Source organism: Ischnura elegans, chromosome X (genome assembly GCF_921293095.1).
Source record: "Ischnura elegans chromosome X, ioIscEleg1.1, whole genome shotgun sequence".
NCBI classification, from domain to species: domain Eukaryota; kingdom Metazoa; phylum Arthropoda; class Insecta; order Odonata; family Coenagrionidae; genus Ischnura; species Ischnura elegans.
In genome coordinates this window covers 109,243,976-109,261,362 of record NC_060259.1, presented here as the reverse complement: position 1 = coordinate 109,261,362, position 17,387 = coordinate 109,243,976, and the positions used below count along the sequence as shown (strand labels likewise).

General features: G+C 37.7%; 1 protein-coding gene across 1 annotated transcript in view; it reads right to left on the bottom strand.

Moving 5' to 3' along the window:
- Window positions 1–10,942: 10,942 nt before the first annotated feature.
- Window positions 10,943–17,387, bottom strand: part of LOC124170568 (mitogen-activated protein kinase kinase kinase 7-like) — a 131,036-nt gene continuing 124,591 nt past the window's right edge. Inside the window, exons 10-12 of the mRNA XM_046549367.1 lie at window positions 15,772–15,926; window positions 14,716–14,877; window positions 10,943–12,672 (exon numbers count right to left, since the gene is read on the bottom strand). Coding sequence (XP_046405323.1) covers window positions 12,565–12,672; window positions 14,716–14,877; window positions 15,772–15,926 — 425 coding nt within the window. The 3' untranslated portion in view covers window positions 10,943–12,564. The remainder of the gene's footprint in view (window positions 12,673–14,715; window positions 14,878–15,771; window positions 15,927–17,387) is intronic.

Here is a 17,387-nt window from a genome sequence, read left to right as displayed (position 1 = left end):
ATTAGGTCAAATCATTTCCAATTTTTGGTATTTCTGCATGAGAAATCAAGTTACTACAGGCTCGTAAATATAGTAAATATTTGTTTGCCTGATATTTTTATTGTTTTAAACTATAGCATAAGATAATTTGAAATGATGAAAGCCGACGTGTAATACACCATAGGGCAAGCTAAGAAGCAATATTCGATCCTATAAACTTGGCAGCTTATTCCTCGTTTTTCCTTTAACCACACGTTTACCGAATGAATTAATACAAAAAAGACAACTAAAATGCAAGAATTTTCAAAAGAATTGCTGCTACAATATTTTGAATCACCATTTTTAGTACTGAATAGTACTATAGTACTTCAGTACTGAATAGTTCGGGATGTTGATGCATCAACATCCCGAAGCCACTTCTGACTTAAAATTACATCCAAATAATTACAGCGAGAAAGAGTACATACCTCACAGTTTTTCGTAGGGGTGAAATGTTTTCTTCTTATCGCCCTAATGCACTTCTTCTTCAACTCAGGATCTTTTGGAAAGCTAAAAACTTGAGTTATGTCCCGGAGTTTCCATTACATCCCGACATTACACACACGGAAGGCATTTTTAACAAAAATATCTCACAAACACGTTTCTGAAGCCCAGAGAATGAAATTAAAGAATAAGGGAAACTTCACCATTACCAGACACTCTATTTTTCACAAACTTAACCACAAAAATCCCTGAAATGTGGTGAGACGTGACGTAAACCATGCCATCTCCAACGGCTTGTGAAGGCATGTGATCTTTCTAGGAGGATATGGCACGATGGCACCAGATGGCACCACCCGCGAAAGAAAATAGTCCCAGACCGAATACAGTTTTATCGATGAGATACAATTTTATCGATGCATATGAATTTGCCAGTCCTCTTGCATCTTTTTTCGTCATTAAAGGAAATAAAGAAACAAAACCTTTTAGTAACTTCCTAAGCGCGATTTTTGTATCTTGATTGTCCACCCTCGTATTTAGGTACGAAAACTTCCTGTGCCGTCTGGGTGGCAACGTCACCGCTGTGCTTTCATGTAATATGATGGAATAGTATCAATATTTCAGCTGCAGATTTGGAAAAAGCAGAGGGATGTGATGGTGAATTTGAGGATGGATGGAACAACTGTGAAAAAGTGAATCGTGTGGAAAGTGCTGTTGTGTCACTTATTATTGTTTTCGTATCAGCTGATTTGAATATGCTCACTGAAATTTTTGATAGACCCTGAACTGTGCCGATATACTGAAACTTAATTGTGTGAATAACTTACTTGCCTATAGAGGAAACAATTTGTATTGAATTCCACATGATATATATTGCATTAATGATGTACATGGATATTCCATTAAACGTTTGTGGCGAATCATATTTGTTCGGAAACTTTATTGGTGTTCGGAGAAATCCTTTGTTTTCAAGCAAGTAATTCAAGTCGACTGCCCGTGTTATAAGTTTGTAAATTTTAAGTTTTAATTGTATAAGGTAGCGAATAGTGGGGAAAATAATTTCGACTCGTTGCATGTTTTTGTATATACTGTCCAATTGAGGAAATGAACGGCTGATCAAAGTATATGGTATTATTATGGTAATATATGGTTTTCATTGAAAGCTATAACTGTTATTATATTTGGCGAGTTAGTGTGTTCACACAAGCTTGAAAAGTTTCAAGAATCGACCTGATAGCCTACATTGAGGATATTTTTAGTAGCAAGTCAAGTGATGAAATAAAATTATGAGTTGTAAATATGAATAAAACACGGAAAATTTGGGCTAATCGTAGTAATTCTTTGCATTAATTGTTATTGTTTTCGTACTGTCGATGAAGCAAGCTTGAGCTTCATATATTAAGCTCGAATGTTAATTTCTAACCAATTCACTTAACTAGTTAAATATTCATCACTTATGCTACTATTATTTAATTAAAATAAAGCAGATAACAATTTATTTTTGGCTATTATTCCATTTTTCAATGCTTGATTATGTTACTTTAACCTCAGAAAAACAATTCGACATCGCAATGCGCACGTTTTCAGGGTTGCAATACCGAATAGCTCGGCCTCGAAGACCACGTAATATTATAGCAAGCCTACCGGTTGCAATTCGCCGTTCAGAATAGTGAATTGCTACGGGCCTATGCTATTCTGAGAATTACGTCTTCCGGTGTAGTAAAAACACGAATTGCAACCGTTCTGAATACCAAATAGCATAGGCGTTGCAATACGCTATATTATAGCAACATCGGTTGCAATATTGGAGAATAGCATAATGCTATTCCATCCAGAATAGCAGCCATGGGCTAACCGTAATTTTTTCACTGCATTGGCCGCTTTCCGACGCGAAGAATTTTCATGGACCGCCGTTCACGGCAAAGCGCCGAGAGATGTCTCGTTTGAAAGTGGCCTGAATTTCACGGCACCGTACCGTGAACCGCGGCCAGCGAAAAGTCGTCGCGTCTGAAAGTATACTTATAAAAGGCTATAGCCTCAAGGTAGCACTGTTTATTTCACGCCATAAACGGCGCACCGCCGGGTCGGATTGAACCTTGCCTTGCTGACCGTCGACAACGCCGTTCCGTCAACTGCGCTATTCGACTCATTTGAAGACATGCATTGAGACCAATGGTCATTTGAAAGCACCGTGCCGTTGACGACGGCCGGAGCAAAGCCGGCTCGTCTGAAAGCGGCAAAACCGGCGGTGCGCCGTCTATTCCGTGAATTACTCACGGAGCTACATTGAGGCAGCTTTCAGCCGAAACGACTTATCGCCGGCTGCCTTTCCTGGCACAGTGCCGTGAAATTCAGGCTACTTTCCGACAAGACGACTCTCTGGATATCACGGCGCTGTGCCGTGAACGTCGGCCCGCGGAAATTCGCTGTGTCGGTGAGTGGCTAATGCAATAAGAGAATTGCGGCTCAAATATACTCCTCGAAAAACAATTTCGTGAGAGAAGCGTGAGCAGAAGGAAAAAAATTATGAAAATCGCGGCTGAGTTGGTGAAAATCGCCCATGAATTGGGGAAAATTCATGATTTCCACAAAGTAACGCATTCGAGGAATTAAGACAACTTGTTCGTCAGGAGGATGTCTAAACCGCATTCACACGGTGTCTACCAAGTAGCCAAAATGCCTTGGGAATCTAATGGTTGACTTAATCAAATTACTGGAGGGTTCAAACAATCCCAGTGCTCACATTCTGTAAAGAGTTAACCCTTTCGCCAGTAATGACGAAAATATGCGGCAGGACGTTTCTTGACCCGGGAGACGAAAGCGAAAGTTTTCGTCTGAGATTTTCCTACGCAGGCGAACGAATGCCAAAAATACGTTTCCTTGCTCTCCTCCTTTTATGACATTCGTGGGTTCGCAAAGTCTTAGCTTCAGGACCCAACTCAGTGGAACACAGGTTGTACAATCGCATAAGAGTGATGAAATAGTTTTAGATCCGAGAACGCAGGAAAGGAGCCTACGGTCCATGAAAAGGCCTCTCGAGTGGCTATAAAGGTATGCGAACTTCGGATATGCGCTCCAATTTCGGTATTGTCCGACAGATGTGATTAAATGGATTTTGTGCGAAAGCCGCTCGCGTGCCCTCCCCGCAAGCCTCTCCCACGCGCCAAATGCACCATAATTTACACCAACTGTGTCTTTTTTCGTTATTCTAACTAATATTTCAGCATCGTCTGTGGAGGAACAATCACGAAATAATTACTCAATTACCTGCTTTCCAATCTGTAATTCTTATGTTGGTGTCATTCCTTGTCTTCCGCTGTTGTCAACAAAGTTTTGGTGAATTTCTTCACGAATATCTCGTCCGTAAGTATGTATAATAAAAAGAAATATTTAACTTAAAATTTGAACGTTCATCAAGAAATTTTTGAAAATCCACTGCACTAAGGTCAGATATACCCAGAGGTACTGTGGTCTCCCTCCAATATGTCATCAGCGAGTAGTCCTTAAAGTTGATATTAAAATCCAGCAGTTTAAAAAATTTCGGATCGGCCGCCAAACGCATCCTTGCAACAACGCAAATTCGGTCCAAATTCGATTGCGCTCCCAATGTTTATGTCGCAAATCTAAGTCAACTTAGTGCAATAGGGTGGTTTCCTTCATCAAAGAAAACGAAAGGCATTGATTGCGATTCGTTACCCACCATTAGTGTATTCATAATATACAAATTATTTGGTTTTAGAAATACCGGGTTAGACGAATGGCAATGGTCCATTTTTATCCTCATTTGAAAAGGGCCAGATTGGCGCCCATGCGATGCCACTCCACGTGACGTCACAGGGACCCAGTTTCTATACGAGAAGATAGTAGTTTAACGTCGTCTGAGGTTACCATTGCATGCATGAGGCGCAGAGCTCAGGGAAACATGTCTTAACAATCACTTAATAAAACTGGCTAAGGTCGGAAAGTTTTCCTCGTTTGATAAGTTATTAATAATCCTTATTTAAGCCAAGCGCTACCAGCAAGCAGGGTACTAGGCTAGCCGCTAGCAGCCTGCGTCGTATCAGCGCTAAGCCTCGCCTCAAGGTCACCTCGCAGGGCGGGAGGGGGAACCAGAAATACGTCACGTCGAGAGACTTCCCGACATTCATACTTAAGCGTCGCGTTTTCGCGCGCTTGAAAATTTTCACTTTTCATTTAATCGCGAAAAATAGATATCGTCATTTAAAAATCTAAAAGCGTGAAATACGTACTCCAGGAGTAATAATCTTTCGATTTAGGCAATAAAAAAATAATAGGAAACCACCCTATTAGCAAATAGACCTCTGTAAGGGATGAAATATGATTTGATGCTTTCCCGGGGAATGATGTGGGTAAACTCTTCTCGGGATTCATCGAAATTTATCCCAGATGATGAGCCCCGAGTCGGAGCTTGAAACGTTTGCCATTATGGAAAAATTTACCCGGTGGGAATCCCGAGAAGAGTTTACTCACATAGCAAGGGATGTTGGAATTATGCTTGTAGCAAAAGGATGATGCCTCCTTTTTGGGCGGTATTCACTTGGTACCATCGCATTCAAATCCTTTTTAATTTTGTGTATCTAATTTTCACTCGGAAAGAAGTCGAGAATCGCAGACTTTTGCTAATCCTCCGACGGGGGAGGCAAACCCCCAAAAGTGGGACTCCGTTTCTTCAACTAACATCACACATTCCCCTCTAAACTTGAATTGATAAGTCCTATTGCCTTTTTTCATCAGACAAATATGTATAGTCTTTCACTCCATCAAAATGTAGCCCTTTGATGACACCCTGTTATACCTCTCTTTTCGTATTCACAATTATTAGCATCTTTTTCTGTCTACGTAAGTAATTATTGCACACTACCTTGGATGTATCTTACGAAGTTATTATTTTTGCGTCAACTAAAGTTGCGGGGACGATCATTGCTGTTTCTTGGTTCTTGCATATACCTCTATCACATTTGGCAGACGCATTTTCCACGCAGAAGTTCCAGTTTGAGTTTAGTCCAGAATTTTTATTTGATGAGGAACGAAGAGATAAAAATCGGATGATTTTTCTTCAGTTTAACCCTTTCATTGCGTAGCATTTTCTCAGAGTTGTTTCACATTGGCGGAGAATTTTTTTTCACTGCATTCACTTAGTTTTTCGAAAATATGAATGCAATTTCAATAAAAAAAGGATTTTTATATTAATTTGAGTATTTATTAAACAATTTGTTCATGGCATCACAGTGATGCCATCCGCACCCATGTGATATATGCTCCGGATATTTATGCAACCCGTTACACAAACATAAGGAACGACGGGCAACATATTTTTACGTAACAACTAAGAAGCATGAAATAATTTCTGTAATGATGGCGGAATTGAATTATAAATAAGATAAATATTTTTTAGGTGTCATCCATTATCCCTGCATCATATTTTGGGTAAATAAAAGTTTTCGAATTTTAATTTTTACATTTCTAAATTTTTAAATTTACTAGTAACTTAGATTGGCATGCAAACATATGAAAGTTATTTTATCTTTTTGACATTTTATATTGCGTTAATGCTGCAAAAATTAACTTATAATTCTGAAAGGGTTCAAACACAGCCCTGGAACTTCTGCTCATCGTACACCATCAGAGGTATACTGGTTCGCCACTTTTTAGTCGTTCTTAGGACGTGAGGAGGATTATATCTTCTGTTTTTCCTTAGAGTTTCAGTGGTGTAAGTGTCTTTTTTTGAGTAACTCAATAGATATTTGAACAGATTATTATAATTTTCTCAGTAGGGTAGCCACGGGAGGTAGTTATGGATTACAACCCCCGTTGAGGCGCAAAAAATGGGTAAATTGGCCCCAGCACCCTGCGGAAGGGCACCAAAATCTCCGGCAAAGACCCCCCATTTCAAAATCGTGGCTACATGACTGTATAAACTGTGCCCACCGAGAAGAAATCTATCGATTAATTTTCGCACGACTTTGTTTGCATGTCCCCTGCCACCAACATTAGGATCCTTCGGCCCAGTGTAAATTATAGCATCTTGCACGAGGCCATTAGGCTCGGAAAGCATATATAATGTTATACAGTGTTTGTGACGCCAAAGCAACATGGACTCATGAAGCAGGGTTCTTTACCCGGATAGTAAATTTCTTTCATTCTTCGAGTGAAGAAATTCAAAAGGGCCGAATTTTATGCAAGGGGTCTCTTGGTATCGGATCATCTACTCCAGGGTTCCAGCCGAAATGCATGCACCGGAAAATTAGTTGAAATCGGTCTCGGGAAAAATTGCTGTGACGGAAAGAAAAATCGAAAATATTTTCCTACCTTTTCCAATAATCTGGAATGGATGGCCATATTACAATACTTCATACAATCATACATTAGGTATATCAGACCAAAAATGTCTCCCATTCCCCACGACTAAGATTCCTATGCTCGGTTATCCTTGAAGAACTGCATGTGGAGACGCATCGGCAATATGGACCAAAGCCTTTCAGACGAGAATATTTCCTCCAGCTCCCGCACATTTGCATCCTCAACGTATACCTCAGTTAGCACCTATAACATATACTTCAATAAAATACATTACACCTACAAAATACACAAGAATGATGAGGTTGCTCTTTTGCAGTCAGAAAGAGATGTGAGCGTCAACATTTACAGCCAACGTACAAGAAATTTGTATCTGTCTAAACGTGTATGTTCCAGATAAAACGGCAACGTATAATAATCCAAAAATAATTGTTTCTTTGAGCATAGAAATTTTGCTGACTTTCTTTTCTGATTATAATAGCTCTATTTGGTCAAAGTAAAATATGTAAATTGCTTCAAAGTTAAAAAAAAACCTTCGCGGTGAAGACCCAATGCAGTGTTCCAAGTATACACATGAGTAAATTGTGCCAGAGGTAGTTTTATTGCGAGGAGATATTCTAAGCCTAGTTCACCAAAGGCTGATACATAAACGGTCCTTGGGGTTTGAAAATAGGAATAAAATTAAAAATAAAGGTTTCTCCCATATTCCACTAAGAGGCTAAATATATGTAAATACTGAAACGTCCAATAGAAAAAGGCCATACGGTAATATTAGAAAAAATAAAATCTCTATAGAGGAGTGAAAATGCACGCAATCGAAAGATGTCCGAAAGAGAGACTGTACTAATATCGAGAGTCGCAAAATCTGAGAAGGAAGAGCTGACCTTCTCCATGGCATGCACACAACAGAATACTTGCATGCATTTCTAATAAGAATGGCAAAAATGCTTCTAAAAATAGAGATAACAGGCGACTCAGAGCGACTCGTAGTCTATTCCGCGGTGACGTAAAACGACTCTTTTATTTGAGCCCCGAAATTCGATCATTTTTTCCCCGAGGATTTCCCCAATTCTAATTTCTCATTCAAAATGAAAAAAGTTTCCCTAGAACCTTCTTTGAGGGCCCCTGCACCTCCCTGCACTTACCCTGGTGGGTATTCCACACCCTCACCCTCAGACATCCCAGTGTTTTGTGCCTAAAACCCCCCTAGCCTTAATTCCTAGCTGCATCCCTGCAAGGTGGTACCAAACACATCTTATGTCATTTTCCTTTTTCCAGCATTTCTGCTATACATATCCACGAAAAATTGCTAATTGTTATGGGATATCGGTCTTCTCGTCCCTTTTATCTTTGCCCACCAAGAATAACCATTCCTACTATAGGTGTGAAAAAAAAGTGTAATGAGAATATATTAAACAATGGTAGAAAGTGTGATATCATATGGAGCATAGGTATGGGACACTAAGGAAAGAAACATAAATATGTTACTGACAACTGAGAGATATAACATGAGAATGAGCTGCAGAAGGAGTTGACTTGATCAATTTAGAAATGATATATGTAATAACAAAGCTGATTTCATTTTTTAACATAAATGCTCACACGCAAACTTCATATTTAGTATGTCACAAGCAATTATTTTTTGGAAAGCTGAATGCATTACAGGGGGTGCCAAAGGGCTTTAGTATCCTCCCTTGCTAAGTGCCTCGGCTCAGTCCATGTGATTCAGCATAAATGAATCACATGGACTGAATATTGATATTGATCACAGTTAGTCCTACATCCTCACATACAATGTGTGTGATTGTCCTCTACTACTCCATTGCTTGACAGTATAAGTTAATTCCATCATTGGTGCAAGTTCAGAGAAAATAAAAAAGATAACCATAAGATAATGGATTCCATTAATTTACGATTTAATTCTTCATGGAAATACAGAGATTTAGGCCAATCACAGTAGCACTGAGAGCCTTCGCCCCCATGAATTAGAACAATATTGTCATCACTAGATCAATTTTTGCATCCGACTTGAGGATTGAGAACAATCAGATTCGAAGATATCAAGAGCAAATTGCCTCCCCACAAGTCACCAACATAAAAAAATGCATGCCAATGACAGCCCTTGAGCCCATAATCCTTGCCCTTGGCTCCTCCATGAAGTTGGCAAGCTATAACATGGCCATCATCTTTCCCACTAGTCAAAAACCGCTCTCTCACTTCCAGGGACAAGTTAACACCAAAACATAACAAATGAAGACAAAGGGAAATATCTTTCAGCACAAGCTTCATCACCCTAACCTCCGAAAAGTTTGGGCCCAAATGGATAAGATAGCTATCTAAACAGGCAATGTCACAGTCAATATATCATATGGAAAATGTGGCAATTGGTATTTCCAATTACAGAGAAAATGTTTATCTCATACAAGAATTAGGGACTATTGGAACAAATTCAAATGAAAAATAATTCTATACCCTACTTTTATGGCCCCTAAAGATGATCTTTAGGTACTAATTAGTTCATCACGGTAATAGAGCACCACTTTAGGAAAATGTACATTGATTTTGAATACAATGAGCAAGTACGAAGTAGAGAAATTGAAGCTGTGATCATGTTTTAGAAATGGTCCACAAAAAAATTCATGCTCCTTTGTCATTACAAAAAGCAGCACATGGAGGAGGGAAGTCAGAGGTGCGAGTGACTCAAAGACTAGCCAAAGCAGATCTATTGCCTGTGCTATTTTCTCAACCAGCTAATCATAAAAATTTAACCTGATGACAACTGTAAATGGAATGGATCAAGAGGTACATTCTAAATATGTATACACATTAAAGTAAGCAATAGAAGGATCATCAAAAAGATTGGTATCAATTATGCAGGTGGGTCTGATGAAGGAATTGCAAAATATTCCACTAAATAAGATTTAAAAATTCCATAGCATTAACTATAGACAAGTCATAGGGTGTGAACTAAATCAATGTGAATCATTCAAATAAGAAGTTGACCAGTTTCTTCATTGCAAAATTTTTTTTACTCTGATGATGTTTTCTTGCAATAAATAAATTGTATACTCCATAAATACAACTTTTCATAACAATTCTCAGGCATGCCATCATAGCATAAGATAAATGCACTAAAACAGATTACATTTCTATCATGTTCCTGAATATAACCATATTAAATTATGCCATCCGGCCAAGTAAACATTTCTTTCAAAGAAACAAAGTCCAAGGAAAATTATCCAGGATCCAAGCAATCACAAAAAAGTACACAGCTTATGAATGGAATAAATTATAGAACATTCAGAGTCAACCCATTAGGAGTTTTACAAGCTTTTATGTATATGGAACAAAAATTCTAAAAAGAACTTACATGTTACTAGTGATACAAGTACTAGTCCTAGTCAAATAAGAGCAACCTTCTAATTACCAATGTCTTCCAGCATGAGGTTGAAATGTTAAAGCAATGACTATTAGAAATATACAAGGGAAAGCATTTCCACAGGGCATTCATTATGATAACCAAAAGGATCTATACATGATTCTTAGCCGAAGGAGGCAACCCGCCAGATGCAATAGTAGTGTATGATGTCATAATGTTACCTCACAAATTATACTTCTCCATAGCATCTAACACAGTTAAGTAAGGACTCTCAGCCCCATAGCTTTCATACTTCAAAGTTTGAGATTGAAACCTGACAAATAGCTCCTCGGGCTTCATACCCATACATCTTTACTCCAATTGGAGAGGAACAGCGAGTCATGGGCGTACCCAGTGAGGGGCAGGAGGGGCCAGCTGCCCCCCTAGAAGCAAAAATTGCAAATGTCTTTAAGGAAAAGAATATTTCTTCAAGCAAATAATTTTAAAAACTAATAAAGAGTTGTTATAGTTTCCTTAAAATGTTGATTTCATTCTCCTTTTCCATGCTTAAATCTTACCTACAACTTGAACAACCATGGCTTACACCCCAACCCCCTTCCCCCGTCTTGATCCTGGGTACCCCGTTGGTACAAATATGCTATCAGAATCCTCACATGCTGACTTATCTTGTGGTAGAGGTAATTCACACATCCTCAAATCCAGATTTAGATAAACTTCTTTACTTTTTATAATCATATGTGTGCATAGGCATTTAACTATTTTTTGCAATTGCTTTTTTTCATCTCATTTCAATTTCTAAACGAACCTTACAGATCTTTGTATATTTCTCAGAGGGCGTTTTATAGTTCCATTCCTAGGTATGTAAGAGACAATACACCACTCACACGAAACGCTTTATTTACATTGAGCCCAATAATTTTATGGTGAGATCAGGAATGTTGTGTACTTTGTCCAACATGACTGGATTGAGGACCCATGGAGATTTCACTTATTTTAATCCTCAAAATAAGATGCCAATTTTACAGAACATATCTTCACGCTATAGCTTGGTTCCTAATTAACAAGGCATTCATAAAGGTTAAATAGAAACATGCCTGAGATGACAGCCAAGTTTCATTTCTAAAAACCATACGTCACTGGAGTCAATATTAATTTTTTGAATTTTTTTTCTGTTCATATATCATGAAGAACATTATAACCATCTAATGCTAACAACTAGCATTATATCAAAAATATGTCCACTGAAAGAACATGTTGAGGAGTCCAAATGCAACACCATCACTTTTGGAATTTTTAATAACTATACAGATCAGCAAACAAGTCTTTTACACCTTCATTTTGGGACATATTATGACATCCATTAACCTTACAGCATGTCATGGATCTTCAATGAGTGCGGCTGATGAAAAATAATGATTTCCCTTGGGTGTCTAAAATTTTGCAGGAATCTGAAAGGGAGCACATCTGCAAGTGCTAAAAACGTGACAATGCTATCACTCGTGTATTTATGATAAAAATAACTTATTAGCCAAATAGAACCATTTTGCCACTTATTTCGTCCTTGTAAATGAAAATAAAATAATTTTCAAAATGGACCAGCAACATGAATGTAGCTTCAACGCAATAATCTCTTAAATATAGTCAAGAAAAAATTGTGAAAGAATTGCACACAATAGCCAATCACTTGGACCAAGAGTAAAATTGACTAATGTGAGTGACCATCAACTGAGTATGGCATGCATACAAGAGATGGAGACACCAAAGACAGGTCTGAGACTATCAGAGAAGGCATATTAAATGCAGTGGTGTTGTGAAGTTCTAATACTCTACAATCTAGGAAATCATCCTATAAAAAAAAATCTGAGTACATAGTCACTGGTATTGCCCTGCCATAACATGCCATAAGCCAATGGCCAAAAATTTAAGGCTTATTAGTGCTTTCATAGACACTAGTATCCCATATTTCAAGGTGTTGCTATAAAAAGATACTTCATTTCAATATCACAATGTTTAGCTATGATTATTTAAACCTGTGAAACAAGATGAACTTCCAATAGCTAAACTGCAATAGCTCTTTAATTTTAATTTGATCCTCAAGGTCTCTCAATATTTCTCTCAAATGCAAGCACTGACTTTGAACCACAAGTGCTTTCCACCCAAGACGGAAGGCTCCCCTTCCCAAATGGTCCAACAAGTATCCTTGGAGGGGCTGCAAAAGGCACGCTGACCAACTTGGTACTTAAACCAATCGTGACAGAATGCCGAGAGATTTGTACATACTACTGGCATGACTCCAGACCATCTTTGGAATATTCATCCATTATGATCATAAGTGTGTGCATCTGAAGTCTTCTCTCAGCCTGTAACTATGATGCTTGGCTTGACACATTAGCCAAAGGATCAGATGCTTAATCCAAGATGTTACCAGAGCATGAAGGTTTATTATGTGCCCCCCTCATACTGTGAATGATCTCCAGCTGGGTCTCAAGGTTCCTGAGAAGCTGCAGTAGGCTCTCCTGTCAAAAAACATAGAGCAATTAGCTGAATAACTACTGAAATACAAATAAAACTTTTCACTATGAGAACCATCTAAATAAATTTAACTCAACATCAAAATAGATATGTATTTTGAATTCTAATAACAGAGGTAAGCTATATGGCTGCTCATAATTCTTGAGGAATGAGAAATACTATACTGGGAAAACTAAAAAGGAAGAGAAAGTCATTGGAGATTTGAAGGGAAAATAACAACTTCACTTGAATTGGTTCACTATTTTGACAATACATTTTTACCAAGGGGAAAATGTGAAAAAAATTTAGCAATCAATATGCTTTACACATACAATGGAAGCTTGGTTTAACAAGTGCTCATAATCCATGGAAATAGCTTGCTAGTTCAGGCACTTGTTATATCTGAAGGTGAAGAAAAAAAACCCTTAATTCCCATATAGACCTTTACATACCACTCTTATTCATAGGTCATTCTCTAGATACATACACTACTCTACAAAGCAAGCTACCACTGTATTCCTGCTTTCCACAACTTTATTGTTAGTAATACATCCATTAACTACACTTTAATTGTTGGTAACATCCTTTTGGGCTCTGAATATTAGTTAAATACAGTGAAATAATGTTTCAGTCAGTACAGCATATAGTAAGAATCTCATTACGAGTAGTGGCACTGTAACTTCATTAGGCCAATGATTAACATGTAAAAAATATGGGTATAACAAGGCCAAGGTCTGTGCTTGGTACTACGACATATATCTCTTCAGAGTGGTGTATGACAAGTTAATTTAAAAGTAATCAGGGACACCCATTTCACAAGTAAAGGTAAAACTATTACCTCCACAAATAGGTGTACATGTTTATTTCGACAACCACTAAACACTTAAGCACCATGAATCAATATACAAAACAGAACTGATTAAATCGATGGCTAATACTCAACTGAATGACAACCCAGCTGATGGGCACCAAGCCTGTAGTAAAGAGCCACAACATTAAGGACAACCTAGCTTATTGCTGGGAGACTGTTCTGTCTACGAACCAGGCTGCCTGTTGCTGATTGGGGGCATTGCTGAGAGCTCACCATGGCCTCATGACTGACTGTTTAGTGCTCCGTAAGGCTGATCGATGCCATTTCAGAGCTGGGCATAGATCTCACCACACACTAACATGTTTTCTTGCAGCATTGTTAATCGTATACAAATTATAACGTGAGATGTGCCACATCCGTGCTGTGAATAGTCCAAACATCACCTAAATATCGAAAACTTGTCAATGCCAAACCACCAACTCCAAGCATAATTCTTGGCATGACTGTCTCCGTGTTACAATCAAATTCAGGCTGTGATGGTCACTAAATCATCTCACCACTTGGAAATTCTTTTTTTTTCCTACTTTAAATTTCTTGAATCGGACTTCAAAGTCACCAATCAATAATTCACACTGTATTAATCTACGGTATTACCAGAGTGTTGTCTTAGATGCAAAAAAAAATAGACACAACATAGGTTATTCACTCACCAAATCCTTATAGCCTTCCCGAGCATGTTTTTAGTGAGATGAAAGTATTTTACAGTTCTCTTTTGGCAATCTGAATGCAAATGATTGACGGATAAGCACCTAACAAATTAGACACCAGCAGAGGGTGATGGCTGGGGAAAATAGGTGTGTGAAGGTGTGGAGTTAACTGGAAAGAGGCTTGAACCCTGTTGAGCTGTGGAGATTTGGATAAAAATGGAAAGGGATGGGTTTAGCCCTACAAAAATAGATTGAAGGCAATGTCATTCAGGAATGCCATCTTTGCAGGTCGCTTGGGGCAGGGCATCTGCAATCAGTGGGTTGAGTGCCGCAGTGCTATCATCCCTGGAGATGAGGAAACCTAACTAAGCAGGTAATGGACATTCCTATGAAAAAAACTTCGACTAACTTCGAAGAAGCAATACTTCAAATGGTCCCCTACTGTTTTCATTGGATGTCATTCAAATGATGGAGTAAATGCACAGAGCTAAGACATATATACACAAGCAACTACAAAGTGCATTAATTACCTTTTCATTCTCAAGCTTTCGTAATTCCACTTCATAGTGCTCCGTATCCTGCTGATCTAGCTGGTGCAGACCTTCAACCTCACTCAATTTTTCAGCTAATTGGTCCTTGTACCTGGATAATAATGCTATCTCTGTCTCCACCTTCAAGTAGTCCTGGGCCAACTGAAATTATAGAAAAATTCATTAAAATAAGTAAAATATTGATGAAAAAGGTCTTTATAGGAGTACTACACAACAAAAACAGGTCTTCCCTTCTAATTTACCGAGAACCACTATTCTATAATGCTTACCAAATAATAACAATAATCATACTGTAGTAACTTCCACTCAGCAAAGAGTTTTAATTACACAATCTCTATGAGCAGAGAGCAATAAAAGGCCCAGAATTTCATTGGAAGAAACGTTTATCAAACTGAAAGCTGATCCCCTAAAGAAAAGCACTTCTATTCAAATATATATCCAAGTTAAGGCAGGGAAAAGAAGAAAGGCAAAATTAGCAATTTGTGTCAGCAATCTCCAGCATATGATTTCTGAAGAGATGACTAAGCGCATGGTTGTGTATTCCATTGCTCCTAAAAAGCATTCTCATGCTAATGCTTTAGAAACACATCAAATGAGTACTCTTCCAATCGATAAAGAGAACTCAAGTCCTAACATGTACTACTCATATGTAATTTGTTTTTAGAAGTTTCATGGATGAAAAGTGAGAGAGGTTCATTGATTATCCTTGACTTTTAACTTTCCTCTTTCCATGATCTTTTATTATTTTTTAAAATTAGCATTATGGAAATCTTCATTTGCTTAAGTATTTTACCTACAAAAATACTTCCATCATTTCGAATTGAAGTTCATTTTAAGTAAAATATTACCTCAACATAGCAGATTACCTTAAAACTAGTATACTTCCACATCAATACAAACATGGTAATAAACTGAGTAGAGAGATAAAAGTGTTACTGCCTACATATAATTATCCTAGGAAATGGGAACACAAAGAGGCAGTTAAATACAAAGCTGATACTTCATGAAATTGAATTTCCTAGAGTAAATTCCAACCTGTTTGTGCTGCTCAAATATTTTCACTGACTCTTCACATGTTGTGTCTGGAGCAATGGGATGGAATTGAGGGTCCAGCATCAAATAAACATTATCCAGCTCCTCCTTACTACTATCCTCTCCACTGATTTTCTTACCACTATTTTCACTGGTTCCTGCAGAATAAAACAAAATTCCATTGCTTAGTAGCATACAATTAGCTACATAAGGTTAAGAAATAATACAGGCAAAATTCTTCTACAAATAGGTATGCATCTGAATAAATCGCAATCAGTATTAACAATAATAAATTGATTAAATAATTGTAAACATTAACTAACTTACTGGAAAACAGAAAAAATTATAAATTTTATTACACCCTACAGCCCTTGGAAGATAGCAGGTAGCATAGGAAATGGGCTTCACTAGAGAAAATTTGCAGATTATAGGCCATCAATAAAACAAGATGATATTATTCATTATGTATCCTCTTGCATTCTGTAATGTAATGTAACCAACACAAGAAGGAAAAACATAAGAATATGTTTCAATTAAAACATGGTTACTTAGTTATAGAGAGGCAATGCAGAATGGCAGACTGCATTAGTAGATTGATGTTGAATCACTTGCACTATGAGTGAAAGACACTTGGGGGAGTGAGGGGGTGCAGGTATTACTACACTTGAAGAGTAATACGAACTAAGAAAACAAATGAAGAGAAATTGAATACAGTAGTAAGAAGGGTTTAAAGGTCGAATTGTATTATAAAGGTCAGTTACAAAATACAGTCAAACCACAGCATTAAAGCTAACCAATGAATAGAAAAAAGTGCCTCGAGTGCTGTGTGATAGAAGAATATAGAAAAGGTGAAGGGGAAGTTTTTCGAGTCCATGGTGGGACCTGCCATGATTCAAGAAAGTGCTACCCAGCACACAAAGAATGCACATGAGATGAATTTGAACATTGGCGAAAGAGAAAGTTCAGATAGGCTATGGGGATGATAAGGCTACGAAAGTCAAAATCCACGTGATGACTGCAGTTGTGGTGGCACTACAGGAGTGTGCTCATGGTAAAAATTCAATGGCGGTGGCACCCAGGCATAATTTTTACAAAGTGTGCCAGCATTCACACCAATGCACAGTGGGCTGAAATCAAAAAAAGCTGGCCAAAAATCAAAATATCGACTTTTTCATTTTGAACCTGGAATGGTATATTATCATTTTAGAAGGTCCTGGGCATGTAAAACTGATTTTAATTTTTTGTCAAAATTTTTTGTTTAATTTTTATAGCCTGCCAAAAATCAATAAAAATCTATGAAATTGTGAGTGCACGATTTATACGTAAAAGTTTAACGTTTGTTCCCCATGCAATGGAATATAATTCATAATTCGGAATTTTTGAGCATATTTATTGATAGAACCATTCTTTTAGTTGATTAAGAGTGAACTTTTGTTTTAGTCAATTGTTATTTATTAACTTTATAAATTGCTAAAAATATCACTGTTTTTCGTTAATTTTTTACCTAATGCTAGGATGAAAGTAGTTACCGCCACTTGCCGCCCCTAAGATATTTACACCAAGAGTTAGACTGAAGTCTATATTATAAGACGGAAAAGAAAAATCTTGCTCCAACTTGC